This window comes from Seriola aureovittata, chromosome 17, assembly GCF_021018895.1.
Source record: "Seriola aureovittata isolate HTS-2021-v1 ecotype China chromosome 17, ASM2101889v1, whole genome shotgun sequence".
NCBI classification, from domain to species: domain Eukaryota; kingdom Metazoa; phylum Chordata; class Actinopteri; order Carangiformes; family Carangidae; genus Seriola; species Seriola aureovittata.
In genome coordinates, this window is record NC_079380.1 from 665091 (window position 1) to 689570 (window position 24480).

At 44.6% G+C, this 24480-nt stretch overlaps 1 protein-coding gene across 3 annotated transcripts; it reads left to right on the plus strand.

The window, feature by feature from the left end:
- Positions 1–4148: 4148 nt before the first annotated feature.
- slc16a6b (solute carrier family 16 member 6b) lies at positions 4149–23920 on the plus strand. 3 transcript variants are annotated; one of them, XM_056401990.1, is made up of 6 exons: positions 4149–4390; positions 13036–13283; positions 13730–13873; positions 18003–18131; positions 20910–21812; positions 22580–23920. In XM_056401990.1, the coding sequence occupies exons 2-6, from the start codon at positions 13052–13054 to the stop codon at positions 22849–22851; spliced, it is 1680 nt and encodes a 559-aa protein (XP_056257965.1). In that variant the 5' UTR covers positions 4149–4390; positions 13036–13051; the 3' UTR covers positions 22852–23920. The 3 variants fall into 3 exon arrangements, with proteins under 3 accessions (XP_056257965.1, XP_056257967.1, XP_056257968.1); XM_056401992.1 differs by lacking the exons at positions 4149–4390; positions 13036–13283 and having other exon boundaries at positions 13734–13873; positions 17859–18131; XM_056401993.1 differs by lacking the exons at positions 4149–4390; positions 13036–13283 and having other exon boundaries at positions 13739–13873; positions 17862–18131.
- Positions 23921–24480: the final 560 nt, after the last annotated feature.

Here is a 24480-nt window from a genome sequence, read left to right on the forward strand (position 1 = left end):
AATCATATCATCCATATTTTGCTTAAAGACCCTTATGACCGGCTTACTCAAACTAATACTAGTATTTCTTAAGTCAAATGAATGTAATTATAAATCAAACCTGAAGTACTAACCCTAACCCTTTGGCCTCAGTGGTCTTTAAACAGAGCACTTGTCAAATTGTCTAATTGTCATTGAGTCAGTTTTTATTCTTCTTCCATCACTTTTCTTTGTGTATAGCTCCGCACACATATTAGTGTCGGCACCTAATAAGGCTACTGAAGTAAAAAGCAGAATTGATTTTACAAGTATAAAAGATTAGTTAAAAGATAATTATATTGAGGGATAATATTTCACCTGCAAACCTTGTTTTCTGCCACAGACTAATACCTGGGGGTTTGGATGTTGAAACAGTGAAGCCCAGGTATTAAACCTGGGAAAGAACTCGAGGACAAAAACCTACTGACCTTCCACACACACACACACACACACATTCCACCCTGTGTACATTATGTTTGCTTCCTGTCAACTCCAAGAGTCCGTGCAGGAATGGATGCAGAGACCAAGATACAAATCTACCCTGTGCTCTCTTATGGAGCGCTATCTGGCCCCAGGTCTGATTAAACATAGCATTAACAATATGCACAGTGTAAACTCAATATGGACTAGAAATATTAAAACTAGTCACTGGGAGAGAAATGAGAACCAGATCAAAAATCAGCTCCTGGCTCCTATGGCGTCTCATTAACTTAACGTTAAGATAAGGCTCTGAATGCTCCATTTTCTTTATGCTAAGGTATGAATGAAACACTTTCTGAATAAACATCATTATAAAAGATAGCATTACAGACACAAACAATTTTTCATTGTGATCAACATCTCCCCTGTGTGGTCTGTAGATAACAGGTGTTATTTTAGTCAAATTTTATTTTCTTCTTCTTAATATGTAGTTGCAAACATAATATATCTTAATAATAAAAACACTGACTGCAGATCCACATTTTAAAACTGATATTTAAATATTTTTCATCCTTGGGAGGCGTGCACCCAGACGCCTTATAGGGGTCACATCTCCTGATCTTAGCTGGAGTTATTTTCCAACAAAACAACAGAGTAAAAGTCAGTTAGAGACCTTTCTCTGTCCCTGCTCAGCAGCTTCAGCAGTTTGAATCAGTAAATATCTGTTTATGTGACATCATCTTATGCCTCTAATGATATTTCCTACCAGTTTGTTTTATTGAAGTTTCTTTTCATTCTGAGAAATAATCATCAGGTCCGCATGATCACACGAGCTTCTAGTGATTACATCAAGTTATTCATGTGTTTGACCAGCACTTTTACAATGAGGCCAGACCTGGTGCCACTGTGGGCCTACTTTGACTGTTGACTGAAAAAATACTCAAAAGTATTCAAAAGTACATTTTTTATGTCAACACATTGTGTACCTGTACTGACTGAAACAACCTGCTGATTGACTGTAGAATAAAGAAAGAAAGAACATTTCTTTTTTTTTGTCAGTGATGAAGTGGTAGTGGTAGTGGTGGTAAACACAGCAAACATTTAAACCTTAACACAGACCTCAGATCAGAGCATGGTCTCTGGTGAACAGTCTTCTGCCTCATCTTTATCTAACGTCGCCATCGTTAGGACACTGACAGCTTCAAACATGACTGACAGTGGAGTTTGCTGTGATTGTTTTTTTTCTCCTGTGATGAACACAGTGTGTGGTCTATCACATTTTCAAAATAAAATAAAATCCATTCACTGAGTAAAAGCTGCTTCAAAGTAAGAGTACTTCTTGGAATGTAGTGGAGTAAACAACATTAGTCTTTGTGAAGTGGAATAAAAGTCAGATGTTTCTAAAAAAATAAAACTCAAGTAAAGTGCAGATACTGGAAAATATACTGAAGTACAGTACTGAAGTAAATGTACTCAGTTACTGTCCACACTTGGTAAAAGCACCTCACCTGGGAAAGTATGGCCCAGGTTCAGAGAGAAACATCCTTTAAACTGTGTGCAGGATATTACTGTAAGTTTCAGGTCTCCTATCTTGTGATCAGTACTTCAGTCTGGTCTCATTTATGGTTTGCTGCACCTGCAAACTGCGACGTCATCAATCACCCTGAGGCACATGTGCAATTAACCCTGAAAAGAACACAGTGTACAGCAGATATCAGTGACAGGTTATTGTGCTGGAGCTTGTCCTCTCATTGTGTATTTTCTTCATCAGTGTGGCGGTTAGCTAACGTTACACAATTCAACCATCCCAACCTGCTGTAAGCTCACACAGGGACGACATGCTGCTGAGGGACAAAGACGAATGATCACAGGGGAAAGAGAAGAAGCAGCAAACAAACAATAGAAAGTCTCTGAGAGTTAAACAGTAAGGGAGGAGACGAGTCTCTGAGGTGATGGGCAAGTGCAAGAAACCAGAGAGTTTCGATTGTAGACAAGGATTTTTTGTGCATCTGTAAGAAAATGCAGTTTATTTTTGGATTTTGGAAGCGAAAACACATTTTACTGTCCCCTCGCTGCCAGTCAGCTGATCTTTAATCATCCTGGTCATGTCGGACTTGGGACTTCATTGTTACTTCATTATATTATCAGTGAGCAGGCCGGTGGCATTCTGTGCCATCTTGAGCTTCCCAGTGACCTCAATACAAGAAAACACAAGTGTAAGAGTTTCACAGACGATGAGTCAGAGTCTCTGGTGGACACTTTCTCCGGCCTTCAGCACAGAAATGTAAAAATGTGATTATTCCAGTAAAATGTTTATTTTTCCTGCCAGCAGCTGGACAAAGAACAGGAATAAAATTAGTGCAAAGGAAAACAGGTAAAGCTACTTCTGTTGTAATTCTAAAGATGCTTATGATTGTTACTTTAGTAACAACCACACACACACACACACACACACACACACACACACACACACCAAGGCTGGACCTTGTCTTGCCACCCCTTGGGCACACCCCTGTATCACAGTGAAAAGTTCTCCAGAGCAGAGGATTTCTGAATCCTCACCACCGCTCAAAAGATCAGTTGCAGCTGAGAGACAGGTGAGTCATTTATAGATTATACTGAACTAAATACTGAACTAAATATTGGCTGAATTAATCATGGAAATCAGCAACACTCATGATTTTGCAGTTCACGATGATCAGTTTAAACAACGGTTTCAATAACTTGATATTATAATCTGCTGCCAGCTTCGTTTCTGAAAGCTTGTCCAACACTCAATGTGGTTTATACAGTTCGATTGAAGCAGCAGAAACCATGGAGACTGTCTTCAGTGAAGTCATAGGGCATTATCACAGTTGTTTAAACTAAACTGAACATCTCTGTCACCCACTGACTCACTCAGTTACTCAGTCAGGAAACCAGGAAGCTTCACTGTGGATGTCCACTTATATTGTTTCTATGTCTCTCTTAAATGAACGGTAGAATAGTTGATGACAAACATCATCAGCTGTGTCGTCCTAAACATCTGCTTCAGTTTTGTCTCTGAACACAGCCCTAAGCCTCCGCCTCATGTGGTGATGTGTTTAGCTGCTGGTTCTTGTTTCACTTATTGACATAATCAATTCCCTTACTTAAACTTAATCTGACCTTAACCATCACAACTAGATGCCTCATAACTGGAATAAACCTGTTCTTCCTACTCTGTCTGCGCCAGCTGGAGATGAAATGCGTAAAAACAGGGTCCAGACTTCCTGCTGTGTCATATCAGCTGTGGCTTGGCAGATGAGTAATCGCTTTATCTGAAAACCTGAATTCTTTCTAACAGCAGAATCAGATGATTCAACACAGACTTCTTCCTTTTATTCCTTCATATCTATGAAGGAATAAAAGGAAGAATATTATTGTGATCAGGTGTCTGTATGAGTACATGAATTAGACTGCTGTACTGACGTCTGTGGTTGACTCTGTTAAGTAATAAAGAAGTTAACCTATGAGCAAACACATTAACAATTAATAATTGTGTTAATAAAATATTATATTAAAAAAATGTATTAATCTTTTTTTCAGCATCAGACCAACAGAGGTTTCTGGTGAAGCACTCGGTGTGTGTGTGTGTGTGTGTGTGAGAGAGAGAGAGACAGAGAGACAGAGAGAGAGAGAGAGAGAGAGAGAGAGCTGTGCGCGTTCACGAATTGTGAAAGACGCGTCCGCGTTTGAATACCGGCTTGAGCCGGTAGGAAGCTGCCAAAACAGGCAGGGAAGAATCCAGTGAAGACAAAAGATCAGATACAGCGACTTTTCTTAAAGCTGTTTCTTTTGAAACAGGAGCAACAAGTGAGAAATAAAAGCTCATTTATTTCCGTCGATTATTGCAGCAAACAGAGCAACACGTTACAGCTGAGGCGATGACGGCATAGAAAAGCAGCAGCAGCAGCAGCTTCTCCTCTCTCTGGTAAGTCTGCTGTGAGCTCCAGCTGCAGGATCCAGATGTTCAGGCGGGCAGGGATGGATCTCACGTGACTGGGTCTATATGTGCTGTGAGTGTGTTGTGTTACTGCCACACTGATCTCAGTGTGGCAGTAACACAACAGGACGATCACTTGATTCACTCACAACAGATATAGACCCATCTACCAGGAGTCCGACAGGCAGAGAAACACCCGCAGAGTGAGTGTGTGTTCAGTGTTTATCCAGCAGCAGCAGCAGCTGTGACTGTCGCGCCTCTGTCTCTCTGTCAGCGGGGATGAAACACTGACATCACCCCTCCTCCACTGCACTGCGGACATCCTGTGTTGGCTTGTCTGTGACAGAAAGCCTAGTCAACTATTAACAGTATATAAGCTGTTTGAATCGTGGGGAATTTTAAATACTGTAATATAATATACATATATTCTATATGAAAATTACACTTGAATGATAAAAGCTGGCATTGGTGGCGTTGCTGTAGTGCCACACTCCTGAACTGGGTGTACCACAATAAATAATCATTCACCTAAGTGACTGTTGTCACGCTGTGGCTCAGGTGTGTAGCTGTTACATCATCACAGCACCTGAGAGACTAAGGGCATGGTGAGTCCTGCGGGATTCATCTATACACTGACTTGTTGGCACAGACACAAGGCTTTGGTTCCTGATCAGTTATATTTATACTAATACAACTCCAAGCCGTTAAAAACACCCCTTAGGTTTTGGAAGTTTGCTTTAAAAATGTGGATTTGGGTAACTGGACCTGGACGATCCAGACTGAGGAAAATAGTATGTTTTCCTGGTTGGTGATGAGGAGGAATGAGGAAGCTCAGATGTGTCTACTGTTGATCAGTTAGGAAACACGCAGACTTTGTAACACTGACTAAATCTAGCTGCATTACTGGACATTGGTACAATATCAGTAATATCACCATTGATGAATATATATTTTTAAACTGCTGTATAAAGAGATAATTGTAAAAAGTGATTGAAATTAGCTGTGTGAAATGTGACTAATATTAAGCTTTAGTTTTGGACTTTGATTACAACTTGTAAGATAAAAAACTGATCCAAATCGTCCTGAGATAACCCTGATGACATCATCTGGGTTATACAGATCAGGAAGTGAATCTTTAATATCTTTTTACTGTACTTACGTGACTTTTAAAATCAGCCAATTAGAATGAGGCAGAGAATTAGAGGTAATAATTGGATGAGTGGTGCATCATGTGTTATGAACTATGATTTTAAGTAACCAGAGTTTTAGATATAGGGGTTTGTTTGTTTCAGGCCTGATCCACAGTGCTGGTTGCCTGCACCTTTTTACACTGGACAGGAAACACATTAACACCTGCTAACATGTAGCTCCTGCTGTCGATGTGAAGGGAACAATCTGCATTCAGTCCCACGTTACATGACTCTGTAGTCAGTAGTCACAGGTATTTATTGAGTGTGGTTCTTGTCAGCCGTGATGTAAACATGACACCAGGTGAACTCGCTGATTTTCAGCCCATGTCCGAGCTGTGATGTATTTCAGAGCACACACACTGTAAATTGAGCTGTGGCCTGTGCAGCACAGAAACACCAGCTACACCTTCCTCTGAGTTTGTTGTGCTCATTTTGGTATAAAAAAGGGTATTAATGAAAAATATTTGGGATATTTGTTGGTTGGTTTTTTGCTTTTTCCTGACACAACAAGATGTGAGCAGTAAATGTGTGTTGTTACATGAACCATCTCTATTCTGAGTTTCATAGTGTTTTCTGTAATGGGTGAGGTTTGGACCCAAAAGCAGCACCGACTAGGACCGATGATTGGTAATGACTTTTATTGTTATTAGATGCAGGTAAATAAACACAGTTCAATTCAAAAGGGGAATGGCAGTCTTTGAGGGGCTTGGGGAAAATCCGAGGGCCCAGAATAAAGCTGTGGATGAGGCAGCCGTACCTGGCAGAGGGTAGGTCGGAACCAGGCAGAGGACCGAAAAACCAGCAGGTGAGTAACCCAGGAACACTCACGATGGTCGAGATGAGGACTCTGTCCCAGCGATGATCAATGGGGAAACGAGGAGAACTCACACGCTGCAGCAGTGGAGGTGGAGGACTCAGAGCAGCCCCGAGAACAGGCAGACGAAGACCAGGAAGAGGCAAGGCAGAATCGTGGTCAAAAACAGAAGGGCTGAAGTAATTACCAGGGCAGAGACGAGGCGGGTAGGTCGGGAGCAGGCAGGGTCGGAACCGGGAGATCAGATGAAGAGTAAACGCTGGAAAGTCTTTCATGGGAACAAAGAACAATCTGGCAGTGAGTGTGGAGGAGAGTGGAGCTTTTAACCAGGCTTGATTGCTGAAGAGCTGCAGCTGAGTGAACAGGTGAATGAAGTGACTGACGAGGTGGGTGTGGCTGGCAGATGGGGTGAGCAAGGGAGTGATGAGTGGAAAACAACTGAAGGCAGGTATGTATGGAGAACAAACCATGACAGAACCCCCCCCTCAAGGGACGGCTCCCGACGTCCCAAAAACGCACCAAGCCGGGTGGGAGGAGGGGGCCAGGAGGAGGGACTAAAACTCCTCGGAGCCAGACCAGTCCATCACAGCAGCCGGGTGGGCGGAGGGGGTCTGGAGGAGGGCACCCTCGTTATCCGAGGATGAGTCCTCCTCGGAGGAAGAGACCCCCTCCCCCTCCAAGTCAACAGGCATGGGAGGGACGGATGGCCCCCGATGTGTAGCCCCAGCGGAGGAGGTCGACCTGGAGGGTTGTTCAGGGTGTTGCCGATGAAAATCGGTGATGAGGCGAGGGTCAAGAATGTGACCAGCAGGGACCCACGACCTCTCCTCTGGACCATAGCCATCCCAGTCAACCAGGTATTGAAGCCCACGACCACGACGGCGGGAGCGCAGCAGGCGACGAACAGCGTAGGCCGGACCCCCATCGATAAGGCGAGGAGGCGGTGGAGGAGGAGTGGGGGGCACCAGCGGGCTCTCCAAAACAGGCTTGACGCGAGAGACATGGAAGGTGGGGTGGATGCGCATGGACCGGGGGAGCTGAAGCCTCACTGCCGCCGGGTTGATGACCTTCAGTATGGGAAAAGGACCGATGAATCTGGGAGCCAACTTCCTGGATTCCACCCGGAGAGGGAGGTCCCGGGTGGAGAGCCAAACCTTTTGGCCCACTTGGTAAGTCGGAGCTTGAGTGCGACGCCGGTTGGCCGATGAGGAGTAGCGATCAGAGGCTCGGAGAAGGGCTGCTCGAGCTTGGATCCAGGTGCGGCGACAACGACGGATGAAGGCCTGGACAGAGGGGCAGGTGGCCTCTCCCTCAAGGGCCGGGAAGAGTGGAGGTTGATACCCGTAACAGCATTGAAAGGGGGAGAGGCCAGTGGCCGAGCTGGTGAGGGAGTTGTGGGCGTATTCGACCCACAGGAGCTGCTGGGACCAAGAGGAGGGGTTCCGTGACACCATACAACGTAGTGTTGTCTCCATCTCTTGGTTCATGCGTTCTGCTTGGCCATTGGATTGGGGGTGGAAACCGGAGGACAAACTAACGGAGGCCCCAAGCTGAGCGCAGAACTCCCGCCAGAAGATGGAGGTGAACTGCGGGCCCCGGTCTGAGACCACATCAGTGGGAAGGCCATGGAGGCGGAAGATATGGAGCAGGACCAGCTGAGCAGTCTCTTTGGCAGAGGGGATCTTGGAGAGAGGAATGAAATGTGCCATCTTGCTAAACCGGTCAACCACTGTGAGAATGACTGTGTTCCCACCAGAAGAGGGAAGACCAGTGACGAAGTCCAAGGAGATGTGGGACCATGGGCGCCGAGGCACCGGAAGGGGATGCAAAAACCCAGCAGGGGACTGATGAGAAGGCTTGTGTTGACTGCAGACAGGACAGGCATTGATGTACTCACGAGTGTCCTCCTCCAGCGTGGCCCACCAGAAGCGCTGCTTTAATACATCACAAGTCCTCCGTATTCCAGGATGACAGGTAAGTCTGGAGGAGTGAGCCCACTGGAGTACGTCAGACCTCAGAGCCGAAGGAACAAAGAGACGGTTTGGGGGACAGGCGCTAGGACCTGGTTGATTCTCCATAGCAGCTTTCACCCTCTCCTCCACCTCCCAGGTCAGGGAAGCAATAACACAGGGATACGGGAGGATGGAGTCGGCCTCTTCCCTTGCCTCCCCCTCCCCCTTGAATTGTCGCGACAAGGCATCTGGCTTGATGTTGCGGGATCCAGGTCGATAGGAGAGGGAGAAGTTGAATCGTGTGAAGAAGAGGGACCAGCGGGCTTGGCGGGAGTTCAGTCTCTTGGCAGTCCGGATGTATTCTAGGTTCTTATGATCAGTCCAAACCAGGAATGGCAGTCTGGTCCCCTCCAGCCAATGGCGCCACACCTCTAGGGCCAGCTTGACGGCTAACAGCTCCCGGTTGCCGATGTCATAGTTCCTCTCAGCAGGGGACAGTCGACGAGAGAAGAAGGCACAGGGATGGAGCTTTTGATCTGACGCAGCCCGCTGAGACAGGACGGCTCCCACGCCAACATCGGAGGCATCAACCTCCACAACGAACTGGCGGTCTGGGTCGGGAACCTGAAGGATGGGCGCTGATGTAAAACACGCCTTGAGAGTCTGGAAGGCCTCATCAGCCGCAGAGGTCCAGTGGAAAGGCACCTTGGTGGATGTGAGAGCTGTGAGGGGGGCGGCGACAGTGCTGTAGTTGCGGATGAATCGGCGGTAAAAGTTGGCGAACCCCAGGAAACGTTGCAGGTGCTTGCGGGAGTCAGGGATGGGCCAGGACGTGACTGCTGAGACCTTGGACGGGTCCATCTGCAGACTACCTGGAGCCACAATGTAGCCCAAGAAGGAGACAGAAGAGGCATGAAACTCACACTTCTCGGCCTTGACGAAGAGAGAGTTCTCGAGGAGGCGCTTGAGAACTGCCTGAACATGACTGACGTGCTCCTCCCGGGTCTTGGAGAAGATCAGGATGTCATCCAAGTACACGAACACAAAGCGGTTGAGCATGTCTCGGAGCACGTCATTAACCAGGGCCTGGAAGACAGCGGGGGCGTTGGTGAGACCGAAGGGCATCACCAGGTATTCGTAGTGACCGGAGGGGGTGTTGAAGGCAGTCTTCCACTCATCACCCTCCCGGATGCGGACTAGATGGTAGGCGTTGCGAAGATCTAACTTTGTGAATATGGTGGCCCCCTGGAGAAGCTCAAACGCTGAGGAGATGAGAGGGAGTGGATAGCGATTCTTGATGGTGATGTCGTTGAGGCCCCGATAATCGATGCATGGCCTCAGTGTCTTGTCTTTCTTTTCGACAAAGAAGAACCCTGCCCCCGCAGGAGAAGAAGAGGGTCGGATGATTCCTGCTGCCAGAGAGTCATTGATGTAGGCTTCCATAGCCTCTCTTTCTGGGCCGGACAAAGAGTAGAGACGGCCCTTGGGTGGAGTGGTGCCGGGCTGCAGGTCAATGGCGCAGTCATATGGGCGATGAGGAGGCAGGGATGTGGCCTTGGCCTTGCTGAACACCTCTCGAAAGTCATGGTATTCGGGGGGAACCCCGGACAAGGTAGGCATGACGCTGGAACAGGCTGAGTGCTGGGGAATGCTGGCGTGTCTCAGACAGATCTGGTGGCAGGAAGGGCTCCACCCCAGGATGGTCCCTGCAGCCCAGTCAATGTGGGGGTTATGACGGAGGAGCCAGGGATACCCCAGAATCAGAGGGATGCAAGGGGATGGTAGGACATGAAATTGGACAGTCTCATGGTGGTTACCTGAAAGTAACATGGGTACCGGGATGGTCTGATGAGAGACAGTTCCCAGGAGGTGTCCATCGAGGGCCCTGGCAGGGATCGGATGAGGCAGGGGAATGCGGTCTATCCCCAACTGCAGTGCTAGATCCTCATCAATGATGTTGGCGTCGGCCCCGGAGTCGATGAATGTAGCTAAGGCATGGGAACCGTCCGGGAGGAGGAGCCTGGCGTGAAACACAGGTCTTTGATTGGGGAAGGCTTTGGGTGAAGCTTGGCTCAACAGTATATCCCCGCCTACTGATGAGCCCTGGCTTTTGCTGGACAGCGAGAGACGAAATGGCCGGCCTGACCACAGTATAAACACAGATTGGCCTGACGACGTCGCTCCTTCTCCTTTGGGGAGAGACTGGTGCGACCCAGTTGCATTGGCTCGGACGCCTCTGCCGGGGGGCCGGAAAAGGAGGCGGCACCAGGATCTGAGGCGGTCTCCCGAAGTCGTGAGGGAGGGTTCCCACTGGCTGTTCCCCGTCTCCTCTCACGGCGTCGGGCCTGAATACGGAGGTCCACTCGGATGGCCAGCTCGATCATCCCGTCCAGAGTTGATGGGAGGTCATGAGACACCAATTCATCCTTGATGTAGTCGGCCAGACTGTGGAGGAAGAAGTCACGGAGGGCCGACTCATTCCAGCTGCTCTGACGGGCTCGAGTGCGGAAGTCAATCGAGAAGTCAGCCACCGTCTGATTCCCCTGTCGAAGACTCAGCAGGTCACGAGCTGCGTCCGACCCAGAAACTCCCATTCCAAAAACCTTGCGGAGCTCCTCTGAGAATGCCTGGAAGGAGGCGCAAGCAGGAGTCTGCTTCTCCCACTCCGCAGTTCCCCAGAGACGGGCGCGGCCCGTGAGGTGGTTGATGGTGAAGGCCACCCGGGCTGCCTCAGTGGAAAACGTGAGGGGCTGGAGTGCAAACAAAATGGAACAGTTCGTGATGAACGGGTTGCAGCCGTCAGGATCCCCAGCGTAACGCTCGGGTGCGCCGACCCGAGGTTCGGTGATGGCTCCAGAAGGAGGCGGCGGTGGTGGTGGTGGTGTTGGGGGTTCAGGAGACCTCGACGTAGCAACTGCCTGAGCAAGGGTGGATGACAGCTGCTGGATCTGGGTGAGGGCGGCCGCCATCATACTTTCATGCCGCTGGAGAACGTCCTCTATTCTCTCAAAGCGGTTCTGTGGAGACGGGGGGCGCGCTGGGTCCATGACTGGCCAGATTGTACTGTAATGGGTGAGGTTTGGACCCAAAAGCAGCACCGACTAGGACCGATGATTGGTAATGACTTTTATTGTTATTAGATGCAGGTAAATAAACACAGTTCAATTCAAAAGGGGAATGGCAGTCTTTGAGGGGCTTGGGGAAAATCCGAGGGCCCAGAATAAAGCTGTGGATGAGGCAGCCGTACCTGGCAGAGGGTAGGTCGGAACCAGGCAGAGGACCGAAAAACCAGCAGGTGAGTAACCCAGGAACACTCACGATGGTCGAGATGAGGACTCTGTCCCAGCGATGATCAATGGGGAAACGAGGAGAACTCACACGCTGCAGCAGTGGAGGTGGAGGACTCAGAGCAGCCCCGAGAACAGGCAGACGAAGACCAGGAAGAGGCAAGGCAGAATCGTGGTCAAAAACAGAAGGGCTGAAGTAATTACCAGGGCAGAGACGAGGCGGGTAGGTCGGGAGCAGGCAGGGTCGGAACCGGGAGATCAGATGAAGAGTAAACGCTGGAAAGTCTTTCATGGGAACAAAGAACAATCTGGCAGTGAGTGTGGAGGAGAGTGGAGCTTTTAACCAGGCTTGATTGCTGAAGAGCTGCAGCTGAGTGAACAGGTGAATGAAGTGACTGACGAGGTGGGTGTGGCTGGCAGATGGGGTGAGCAAGGGAGTGATGAGTGGAAAACAACTGAAGGCAGGTATGTATGGAGAACAAACCATGACAGTTTTCTATAGTTGTCTGTGGGAAATGACATTAAGGTCAGCTAACAGAGGCGCTACAGGCGGCCTCAGGTGAAGAGGGGGTCATCACGTACACACAGGTGTGTGCGGCCGGGACAGCCTAGTGTTTAACAGGCTCACACAACCTTTTGTTGGTGTTTCTGTTATCAGCTCACATTCTGCAGATACCTGTGGCAGAAGCTCATCTGGTTTTGGGTAAAATCCTGCTTGTGTTTATGATATTTTAGAGACTTTTCTTCTTTTTCAAAGAGAAAATTCTAGTGAATCCACTAAATACTCAATAAAATACTCAATTTTATTTGTACAGGGCCAAATCACAATATACATTATCTCACAGCACTTTTAATTGTTGTGGCAGGCAAATTGTTAAAGACATTAAATCCTATCACAAAGTCTCTGTCTCAGCTTTCCGAACCCCACATTAGTCACGCTGCCACAGAGAGGCATGCCGGTCGTCTGACCACGCCCTCAGCGATAACACATCAGCACTGCCTCACATCCTGCTGCTGTCTTAGTGGTACTACCTGTGTGGGTGGTCCACCTCTCAGCCAATCAGAATCATCAGATCCTCGTGTCATACAGTCATGGCCCTCAGAAGATTTGAGGAAATAATTCTGTGAACTAGTTGATGATGAAAGACAGAATAAGGAAGTTCACAACTGGAACATCAGTCATTCAAATTCAGGAACATCATCAACTGTAACATTTAAAGTGTAACAATGTGTGCTGCCATCACATCCTCCACACCTTCATTTACATGGACCCTGGGTCATTAGAGACGACACGTTCCCTCTCTTCACCTCTACTGTACGTCACAGTCAGTCACATGCTCATATGTGGAAGAAGAGTTGGTCACTCTGCACTCTCTGTTTCTGCCACCAGGTGGTGTGTCCTAGTCATGAGGGTGACCAGCTCCAAGCATTGTTTGGGCCCTAACGTTTACCCAGAGGTGCCTGATGGCGGCTGGGGCTGGGCTGTGGCCGTGGCCTTCTTCCTGGTGGAGGTCTGCACCTACGGCACCATCAAGAGCCTGGGCGTCTTCCTCCAGGACCTGATGGAAGAATTTGGGGAGAGCAACAGCCGAGTGTCGTGGGTCATCTCCATTTGTGTCTTCATCTTTACCTTCACCGGTCAGTCACAGGCTTCACTCGTGTTTTTGACTTCGACTTTTCTTTTGCTCTTGTAGTATCCCCCGCTCATGTAATACAGCACAGATGCATGTCCCATCAACAAAGTGTTAGTTCCTTGTAGTGTTTTTATGCACAATGGTAATCCCACCCAGACAAGTCATTTCTGAGTCAATGATACTCTTGATCGTGTCCCTCAGGTTCTCTGGGCCAAACAAAAAGTGTAACAGCACAATTCCATTAGTATCACTGCACACACGGTGCAGTAGATGTATGTTTTTATGCATTAATGAGACGAACTGTGACTGGTTGAGCTCTTCACTTCATTGGCTGGTTAAACTGAACCACTGTGCAGAAGCTAGATTAACCTAATGAAAACAAAACTGCTTCCAGCCAAGTGTGCACCCTGAGTTTGCATGTCTGTTCTGTCTTCCACCCCCCACCCTCAGCCCCCCTGTCCACGTTGCTGAGCAATCGCTTTGGCTACCGTCCAGTGGTGATGATGGGAGGCTTCCTCATCAGTCTGGGAACCATCATCTCCGCCTTCACCAATTCCATCAACGAGATGTACTTCACCATCGGCATCATCTCAGGTATCTATCTATCTATCTATCTATCTATCTATCTATCTATCTATCTATCTATCTATCTATCTATCTATCTATCTATCTATCTATCTATCTATCTATCTATCTATCTATCTATATCTATCTATCTATCTATCTATCATCTATCTATCTATCTATCTATCTATCTATCTATCTATCTATCTATCTATCTATCTATCTATCTATCTATCATCTATCTATCTATCTATCTATCTATCTATCTATCTATCATCTATCTATCTATCTATCTATCATCTATCTATCTATCATCTATCTATCTATCTATCAATCTATCTATCTATCTATCATCTATCTATCTATCTATCTATCTATCTATCATCTATCTATCTATCATCTATCTATCTATCTATCTATCTATCTATCTATCTATCTATCTATCTATCATCTATCTATCTATCTATCTATCTATCTATCTATCTATCTATCTATCTATCTATCATCTATCTATCTATCTATATCTATCTATCTATCTATCTATCTATCTATCTATCTATCTATCATCTATCTATCTATCTATCTATCATCTATCTATCTATCTATCTATCTATCTATCTATCTATCTATCTATCATCTATCTATCTATCTATCTATCTATCTATCTATCTATCTATCTATCTATCATCTATCTATCTATCTATCTATCTATCTATCTATCTATCTATCTATCTATCTATCATCTATCTATCTATCTATATCTATCTATCTATCTATCTATCTATCTATCTATCTATCTATCATCTATCTATCTATCTATCTATCATCTATCTATCTATCTATCTATCTATCTATCTATCTATCTATCTATCATCTATCTATCTATCTATCTATCTATCTATCTATCTATCTATCTATCTATCTATCTATCTATCATCTATCTATCTATCTATCTATCTATCTATCATCTATCTATCTATCTATCTATCTATCTATCTATCTATCTATCTATCATCTATCTATCTATCTATCTATCATCTATCTATCTATCTATCTATCTATCTATCTATCTATCTATCTATCTATCTATCTATCATCTATCTATCTATCTATCTATCTATCTATCTATCTATCTATCTATCTATCTATCATCTATCTATCTATCTATCTATCTATCTATCTATCTATCTATCTATCTATCTATCTATCTATCTATCATCTATCTATCTATCTATCTATCTATCTATCTATCTATCTTTCTATCTATCTATCTATCTATCTATCTATCATCTATCTATCTATCTATCTATCTATCTATCTATCTATCTATCTATCTATCTATCTATCTATCTATCATCTATCTATCTATCTATCTATCATCTATCTATCTATCTATCTATCTATCTATCTATCTATCTATCTATCTATCTATCTATCATCTATCTATCTATCTATCTATCTATCTATCTATCTATCTATCTATCTATCATCTATCTATCTATCTATCTATCTATCATCTATCTATCTATCTATCTATCTATCTATCTATCTATCTATCTATCTATCTATCTATCTATCATCTATCTATCTATCTATCTATCAATCTATCTATCTATCTATCTATCATCTATCTATCTATCTATCTATCTATCTGTCATCTATCTATCTATCTATCTATCTATCTATCTATCTATCTATCTATCTATCTATCTATCTATCTATCATCTATCTATCTATCTATCTATCTATCTATCTATCTATCTATCTATCATCTATCTATCTATCTATCTATCTATCTATCTATCTATCTATCTATCTATCTATCAATCTATCTATCTATCTATCTATCATCTATCTATCTATCTATCTATCTATCTATCTATCTATCTATCTATCTATCTATCTATCTATCTATCTATCTATCTATCTATCTATCTATCTATCTATCTATCTATCTATCAGTCTCTCTCAGAATTGTCTTGTTTAACAGTGTGTCATGAACTAAAGGGACTCCTAGCAGTGTGAACAACAAAGGCTCAGCAGCCTCTTGCAGTGTGGTCTGCTCCACTGTCTAACTGTACATGTGGAGGGAGGATTGTGAGAACAGAGGAGGAAAAACTAGAGCAGCAAAGCGAAGAAGTGGGTCCTGTGTATGAGAAGCCGCCTAGGCTAAAACGGAATACTTGCACATACATACATATTATCATGCATGTACATACATACAGTTATGCATGTACATATATGTATCCAGAAGGCACCATACCAATCCAGAAGTTGCTACCACAAGGTGGCACACCAACAGCCAATAAACATAAAAGAAGAAGGTGTGAAGAAACATGTAGAGGCAAGATGCATAATGGCGGCCAACAATGGAGAACAGGGTGAAGCAGTTTCTTTGCTGCACACTCTGCTTGCAACTCAATCTATGATCAGCCATCACTACTGCTGTAGAAAACACTAGTCAATTATCAAGCGCTGTTCATCCCAAGTGGGTTGTTTAGACCATTCGTATCATCCAGTTTACACCAACATGCCATCCAGCAGCTCCCAATTCAACCGGGAATAAACTTTGGAAAAAATGTATAACCAAGTCTCTATTGCCATTTAAAAGATGGACTTGGAACATGCACATTCTTCATGTTTGCACCTGTCTGCACCTTAACAAATTTACATTTGTGGTTGTAACGTGACAAAATATGGAAAAGTTCAAGGGGTATGAATACTTTTGCAAGCCACTGTATGTGCAAGTGCTTAGTACCAGTATATATGTATGTGCAAGTGAAGTATTTAGTTTTGGCCTCGGCTGGGGGTCGGCAATCCGCCGCTCTGGAGCCGCATACGGCTCTGCAGCCCTTCTGCAGTGGCTCCCTGTAGCTTTGAAACAATAAAATAATATGACAATAAATAACAGCTATTTTTTATTTTATTTTTTCTTTTAAAGAGAACATCTCATATTTTGGAGATCGAGGTGATACTGATAATATTTCGTCGACTAAAATATACGTCACATCTCACAACGTTTCCATAGCAATGTTTTACAGCCTACCGCCTCTTCCTGCTGCTAGTAGGTGGCTAATATTGAGTTTCGGACCCCCGGTAAGCTCACCATGGATAAATCCAAAAAAAGAAGTCTGCAGCTATATGTTTTATTTACTTCAAATGGGTTACTTTTTATTTTTTTAATCCTTCACAAATAAGAGAAGGACTCAAACAGGCTGGCATAGTTCTGTGTTTTATTTAAAAGTAGGGACACACATGCCAGTGCTTTTTTCTGCTATTCATAAGAGTTTGGTGTTTTGCTTTGTTATAACAGGTAAAAACAGCAATAAAATGTCAACAGTTTTTTTGTAGTTCTATAATTTCATAAATGTAATAAACTATAGTTCTTTTATATATATATAGTATAACTTTATATAAAAAATGGCTCTTTTCATAGAAAAGCCCCGGCCTAGGTGGCTTCTCATACCTGTGTTCTGGATTAGTGAGAGAAACACTGCTATGCACTTTAACATGGAACTGATACAACTAATACGCATTTAGCTCGAGATTACACCTGGTAGTTGTGTTAGATCAGATTTTCACTGCACCACCATTGCGGCCAAAAGATAACAATATTATTGTGATGTCTATAGAAATTGAAAAAAAAAAACATATCAGTCAAATTCGTCTTATTTCGCAGCAGCCATGTTCCCTATTTGTTTGGGATTGGACTGAGACCCCCTCCTCTAAGTCACCAGTCGAGTCCGAACTCACCAGACTAAAAAGTGCAGGTGTGAAAAGTGAGCAGTGAGGGAACAGGAAGTGGCTCAGGATGAAGGAGTATATTGACTGAATGAAAGTAACAGATTGGATCATGAATAAGTTTGGTATCAGAGCACATTAACTTGTTTTTTCCTGGGACAGAAAGCACTGCTAGCTCTCCCGCTGTGATAACCACCTGCCTCTGAAACGCACCGCAGCTAACTCGACCCCCCCTGTCTCTCGTTTTTGTCTTTACATGCCCTTTGTCTTTCAGCAGCTGTAACAAAACTGAATCATCTCAAGCAGCCTGGAGTGACCTGACAGCTTGATCTTTGACCCACCACCCTATCCATGCAGTGTTCCTACCATCCGGGCCAGTGGCTGTCATGTCCCCTTCTCTTCTCCTCTTTGTTTACAGGCCTTGGCTACTGCCTCACCTTCCTCCCCACCGTCACCATCTTAGCCCAGTACTTCTCCAGACGGCGAGCCCTCGTCACCTCTGTCGCTTCGTCCGGAGAATCCTTTGCTATATTTGCATTTGCTCCAGGTGAGTGTTCAGCCTATGACCTATGACCTTTATCATGACTTAATGCTATCCATTAGAAGTTTGCTCAATTATCATGGAGATGGCTCAGTGGTCATTCTTAGCTTTGGTCACATGATAATATGACATCTGCACATCAATTCAATTTTTTCAATTCAACGGGCTTCATCGGCATGACATCTTCAATCTGTTGCCCGATTACAATCATTCAATGGAATTAAATTATCAAAGAAAAAAACACTGTCACTAATATTACTCATATTAAATACAATATAATTATTGATTTAATTAATAGACTAAATTGATGATGAAATGATGAAAAATAGCAATAAAATTATATACATATACATATACACATATGCACATATCTACCTATGCAAATATACGCATACATAAATATGTACATACACAAAAGCAGTTATCAAATAAGAAAACAGAAGACGGCGGCGGCAAATACATTTGGTTTCTATATATCTATATATAGCAACCAACACTGCACAGCATGGCTGTTACCAGTACATGTGAAGCTGCAGCAGCAGGTAATGTTGCCTTTACAGTAACTAACAGTTCAACTCTGACACAGCTGTAGGACAGGAACCAGTGAACAGTCTGGACTGGATCCCAGGCTGCACTGCTCCTGTAATCCTGCCAATCCTTTGTGCATGTGAAGGCCACTTCAGTCACAACCTGTGATTTGATTTCATAAAAATCTTTTTGAATTATACAATTTAAGGGGACCTTTATGCTTTGCTGAGTTTTTCCTTACTTATAGTGTGTTATAGGTTTTTGTGCATGTAAATAGTCTCCAGAGTCCCAAGGATCGAGGTTTACATCAAAGGGAGAAACTGTCGGGGTAAAAACCCAATTTTCTCCTTTGTATGAAAGTGTTCGGGGTCCAGACATTACCTTCTGGTCCTATTGACGTCAACACTTCTCTTGGTGCTGAGTGAAGAATTTTCATTAGTTGTGTAGCCATGCCGAAATGACAGTGTTCTTAATTTCCGGCAGAAATCTACTTAATTTTTTTCACGGTTCTCCACCGCTCCAAACATTATAGTGTGAGTCAGCATATCAAGGAGGACTGCTTCAGAAAGCATGCACAGTTAGAGCTTCATTTTCACAACGGTTCTTTCTGTAATTCTCACTTGATGTGGCCAAACAGGGGACTAATCCTCACAGCCTGTCGGTCTGCATTGTTATTGTGGATGTCAACTGCGTTACAGAGACCCGATCACGTTAGTAAGAAGCAGCATTGCAAAGATATAAATGCTTAAACATTTTTCAGTATTCATGATCATTCAGCCATATGATAATGGACCTACTTTATCCATTGTATTCATGTAATTCTTAAAATTAGAAGAATAAAACATCCAAATCTACATTAGAGATAAACAAGCTGTTGTCAGCTGACCTTGTTAACACTTCCTGGTTGTTTCACAGTACAGGATTTGTGAGCCTTTGTCCAATGAGATTGTTGGAGGGGCTGCGGGGGACAGTAGATCTTCTACCTGTATTTTTGTATGTCTAATTGAATTGGCCAGATGCACCAGAGAACATGTCTAGTTCACCAAGGCAACAGTTTAGTAAATACACATACAATATTAGCTGACTCAGCTGAGGTGCTGTGAAAACCAAGAGTGCTAACAGTATGGATCAGAACAGGAAGTGATTATTAGAAGAATGGCTGTCATGTTTCAAATTATATTTATAAAAAACATTATGTAGCTGAGAATTTGGATGATTACACCTGGTTGTAAACTTTTAAATCTGAGGCCACCTTATGTTTAAACGCACAGTCTTAACTTCTGCCTCTAGGGGTCTCTCCATCAAAGCAATAACAAAAGACAGCGCTGGGTGACATGATGAAATGTGAGTTGTCTTCTCCCGGTTTGGATCCCTTCAGTGTCAGTTGTTCAGGAAATCGAACAGATCTGGTGATTCTAACCGTTAAAAACACTGAATAAAGCAGTTTGACTTTAAAAATCAGAGATTCATAGATGCTCTTCAGTGACACAGGACAGGACGTCTCCAGCAGCTGGGAGCTGAGCTGTCTAACATTTCCTCAGCTTGTTTCTCTGATAACTTCAGATCCAGACGTCCAACAACTAAAATCCTTCATCTGGTTCAAATATAGTTGAAAGTTGAAAACCACCAAGTTGTAAAAAGTGTATGTGGCTTAAAACTAGATAAAAGTCAATGTTGAGCTTCTGTCAGACAAACACACTGACACATGATCATAGAGGATATGATGTCACTGACAGGAGACCAATGACACGTACTGTTACCATGATTAAAGTCACAGATTTCTCTGGTTTGAGAATTGATTGAAACATTTGTGATAATGTAAGAACACAACTCAACATCATATAGAACATAGGTCTAGATGTTTTTAGATGTTTTCATGTGGAAACGTTACAGATTAGAACTTTACCTACTGCAAGAAACACTGTTGATGAATGAAACAGCCTCACAACAACTATCAGCTGTTTATTTTACTCACAGCTGCTGTAGTTGTAATGTTACACAGGACGAATCATCATAACTTCAACAGCAGATATTCAAATACTTTAAATTGTATTCGAAGTATAATTATATTAATCCATACGGACTATACAGAAGAAAAGCCTGATGTTCAGACTTTGCTCTTCAAATCTTTCATTTTCTGACTGTTAGTTATAGCTGTAATTAACAGTCATTTAGTTCGATATCGTTTCAGTTATTGTTATAATTAACTGTTGATCAATCTGGCTCATGATAATACTAACATCCATCTCTCCACAGCCCTCACTGCACTGAAACAACACATTGGCTGGAGATACTGTCTGGTTATTCTCGGCACCATTCAGGCTTCTGTGATCGGCTGTGGGCTTCTCCTTTGTCCAATCATCATTGAGCCCCAAATTGTAAAGGAGGACGAAGAACTGGACAAAGACTCTCTCTCGCTGAAGCAGCTGCAGACTGTTTACGAGCTGGAGAATGAACAAACTAGAACCTCCATCAGTTCAGGGGCATCCCGAAGTTCGGAGGACTCAGGTGTCAAATCCCTCTCTGCCTCAAATGTAGACCTGGGGACTGCAGGAGCAGAAACCAAGGCCCTGATAGAGTGTGAGGTGCAGGACAAAGAGGGCCAGGAGCCCTGCCCAGTGAAGAAGGATGAGGTGGAACTGGCAGAGACAAAGGCGGGACCTCTCAAGCCCTCCAGTCCCAAACTCCTGGACTTCTCTGTGCTTAAAGACGCAGCCTTCATCTGGTACTCCCTGTTTGGCCTGTTTGCCACGCTGGGCTTCTTTGCTCCGCAGCTCTACATCATCGAGCTGAGCAAGAGCCGGGGCGTAGAGCCGGGCATGGCCTCCTATATGCTCTCTGTGATGGCCGTGGCTGAGATCTTCGGTCGCTTGTCCATCGGGGTGGTGCTGAACAAAGTCCGCTGCAGGAAGACCCTGGTGTTGTTGGGGTGTGTGGTTCTACTGTGCCTGGTTCTGGTGGGCTTCACTATTGTGTGGGAGTTCTGGGGCCTGGTGGTCTGCTGCGCCGTCTATGGCTACTTCTTAGGCACTGTGGGCTCCACACACATCCCCATGCTGGCTGAGGAGGACGTGGTAGGCATCCAGAAGATGGCCTCATCTGTAGGAGTGTATGTCTGCATTCAGAGCTTCGCTGGGCTGGCTGGACCCCCGCTGGGAGGTAAAAGATCTCTGCTCTCCCTTTTCTCTTTGACTTCTGTGTGAGGCCAGTACCTGGGAACACACTGCCTGTGTTGTGTGAGCGCGGTGGCTGACGTCGCTGACCTGCTGCGGGGAATCACACGTGTGTGTTCACACCGGCTGCGTCGGGGGGGGGGTGTTATGTCATGCTATGAACAAGAGAGAAAAAGGCTCCTTCACACATCAGGCGTGTGTGTGCGCGCCTGTTGCAAGCATCGGTTATACGCGAGTATGAGTTAAACTGTGGCTGGCAAATTAAATCGTATTAATTTAATGCTACAAAAAATAAGTTATTACATTAATGAGAAAACAAGTCAAATATCGCCTTGACATTTGCAAAGACATGAGCAATCAGCGATCGTTGATCACCAATACCATTGTCCATCGGCACAACCCTACATGCAGCTGCTAAAATGCTTAAAAATATATTGATATTTTTCGTGTCTGTATCATATGCAGATTCAGCCTAGATACAGAAACTATAGTGATGTTGCTGGTACGATGTCACTATGACATCAACAGGTCTTTTCTCTGGCTGTTTGTGCTGGGGGAGGCGTCACACGGGAAAAATAGAGGAGACTCTGAATCTCTAGAGGCCAGAGACACAGGAAGCAGAAATAAATGACGTTCCACAGCCCAGGCAACCAGTGTGTTTCTGGCGTTATGCATGTGTTCCATAAGGTGTGTGTTCCATCAGGTGCGTTGACTCTCTGTAGATCCTGACAGCTGTCTCATCTCCCCTTCCAGGTGTGTTGGTGGATGTCACAAAGAACTACGGTGCTGCCTTTTACTCCTGTGCTGTGGGCATGGGGCTCAGCGCCATCTGCCTGGCTCTGGTCGGCCCGGCCAAGTCCGGCATGTGCCAAAGAAACCAAAGAAGAAAAGAGAAAGGGAAGAGCATAGAGGAAGAGGGGAAAACACTTCAGGACAGCGACCAGACAGACTTTTTGGAGGTGGACCTGGCTCCGGAGGACAGTCCTGCTGGACGGACTGTGGCTCAGGACGCCTCTCTAATATGAACATGACATAACCTCGTAACTAAGGACAAAAACATCAACAAAGGAAATATCCATACGCAGTACTTACAAGTCCAGATGCACAGTGAGCGGCCGCAGTGTCACAGCTGCTGCTGGTTCTGAATCTCAGGTGTCACTTTCCCACTTTCTGACAAGCTTGAAGTTCACTCGTTCCCAGGAAGGACGGCGTCTCTCCTCTGAGACCAAAGAGACATCATGAAGAGCACATGGTGTCAACGTCAGCTCTTTAACAACTTTACACAAGCTTCTGTTCCAGTTGTTTCACTTTCACACTCCTCTGTGTGTTATTGCTTTGTGTTCAGTTTGGGTCAGATTACTGCTATCTCAGGAAAAAGGCACTGTTGTCATGGATACCGAAGCATGACTCAGATAAAACAGTCATGATCTGTATCAGAGGCCTCTGTAATATGCTTGTTGATTTCTGCTGTATCTTTAGTGTCTTGACTGTTTGACTGTAACGGCTCTGACTCCTGCTCGACACCTGCATGTTGTTTCTCCACCCCTGCTGGAGGCACATGACCTCACTCCTCAAACCTCATGGCTTTAAGATGTACAATGAACAGACAATCTGCCTTGATGCTTCTGATGCATGGAAAATGATCTTCACTACAGCTAAAGCAGGACAAGAAAATCTAGTCATGCAGTCTGTACATATGTCTGTGTCCTGTCTGTTGGTCTTACACACATTGATATTTCACATTTAACAATAGCAATACTGCAGCAGTGCTCGCTAAGCTCCAGCTGGGTCTCTGCACCTGGGGCCTGTACTCTGGAGGTAATGGGATGCAAAGGTGTGAAGGAGACGTTTGACAGGAGAGACTCCATGAATCAGCTCCTCCCTCCCAGAGCCTCTCCTGCACCCTCAGATCGTCTCCACACCCACCACCACATAACTTGAAGTTTAGCTCACAAACCTTTCTTTAATCACTGCACCTTTACTTAAACTGTTTATAATGATGATTTGATCACTTTTTATGTAACTTTTTCAGTTTTTTTAATTGAGTGTGAGGCAGCTCACTGCTGCACTGCTGTCATTATGCTTTTTTTTTTTTTAAATAAAGTCTCCAAACTCAGATTTCTTTTTGTGTCTGATGTGGTGTTTATTGGGTCAATGGGATGCAGGTGTAGTGGAGTCTGTTTGTGTGTGTGTGTGTGTGTGTTTTGTCAGTAATGCTAGAAGAGGTAAGTTGTGATGTCACGAGGGGGTGTGTCCTGGGTGGTAAAATTCATTCCTCTCTGATGGCTGCAGTCAATCCCCATAACACATAGAGGGATGCTCTGTCGCCACCTGGTGGCAGGGAGGAGAGACTACAGGAGTGGAACTTACCCACTCAGCTCAGCTGTTAAGGATTGAGTCTGATTCACTGCTGGGACACAGCCTTCTAAAAGCCCAGAGAGAGACACATGGGGGGGGGGAGTGTTTGGAGGATGTGGACTGCAGACCACTGGGTAATGTGTTGAATCAAGGAAATGTATGATGGATTGAGAACTATTTTTGAGTGACATTTAAGTTACACTGCCAGAGAGACTTTTTGTGAGAATCTGAAGAAGATATTTAAGTTGATTTGTTACTGTTTTCGATGTGACAAAAAGCCCTGTTTTTGTTAATAA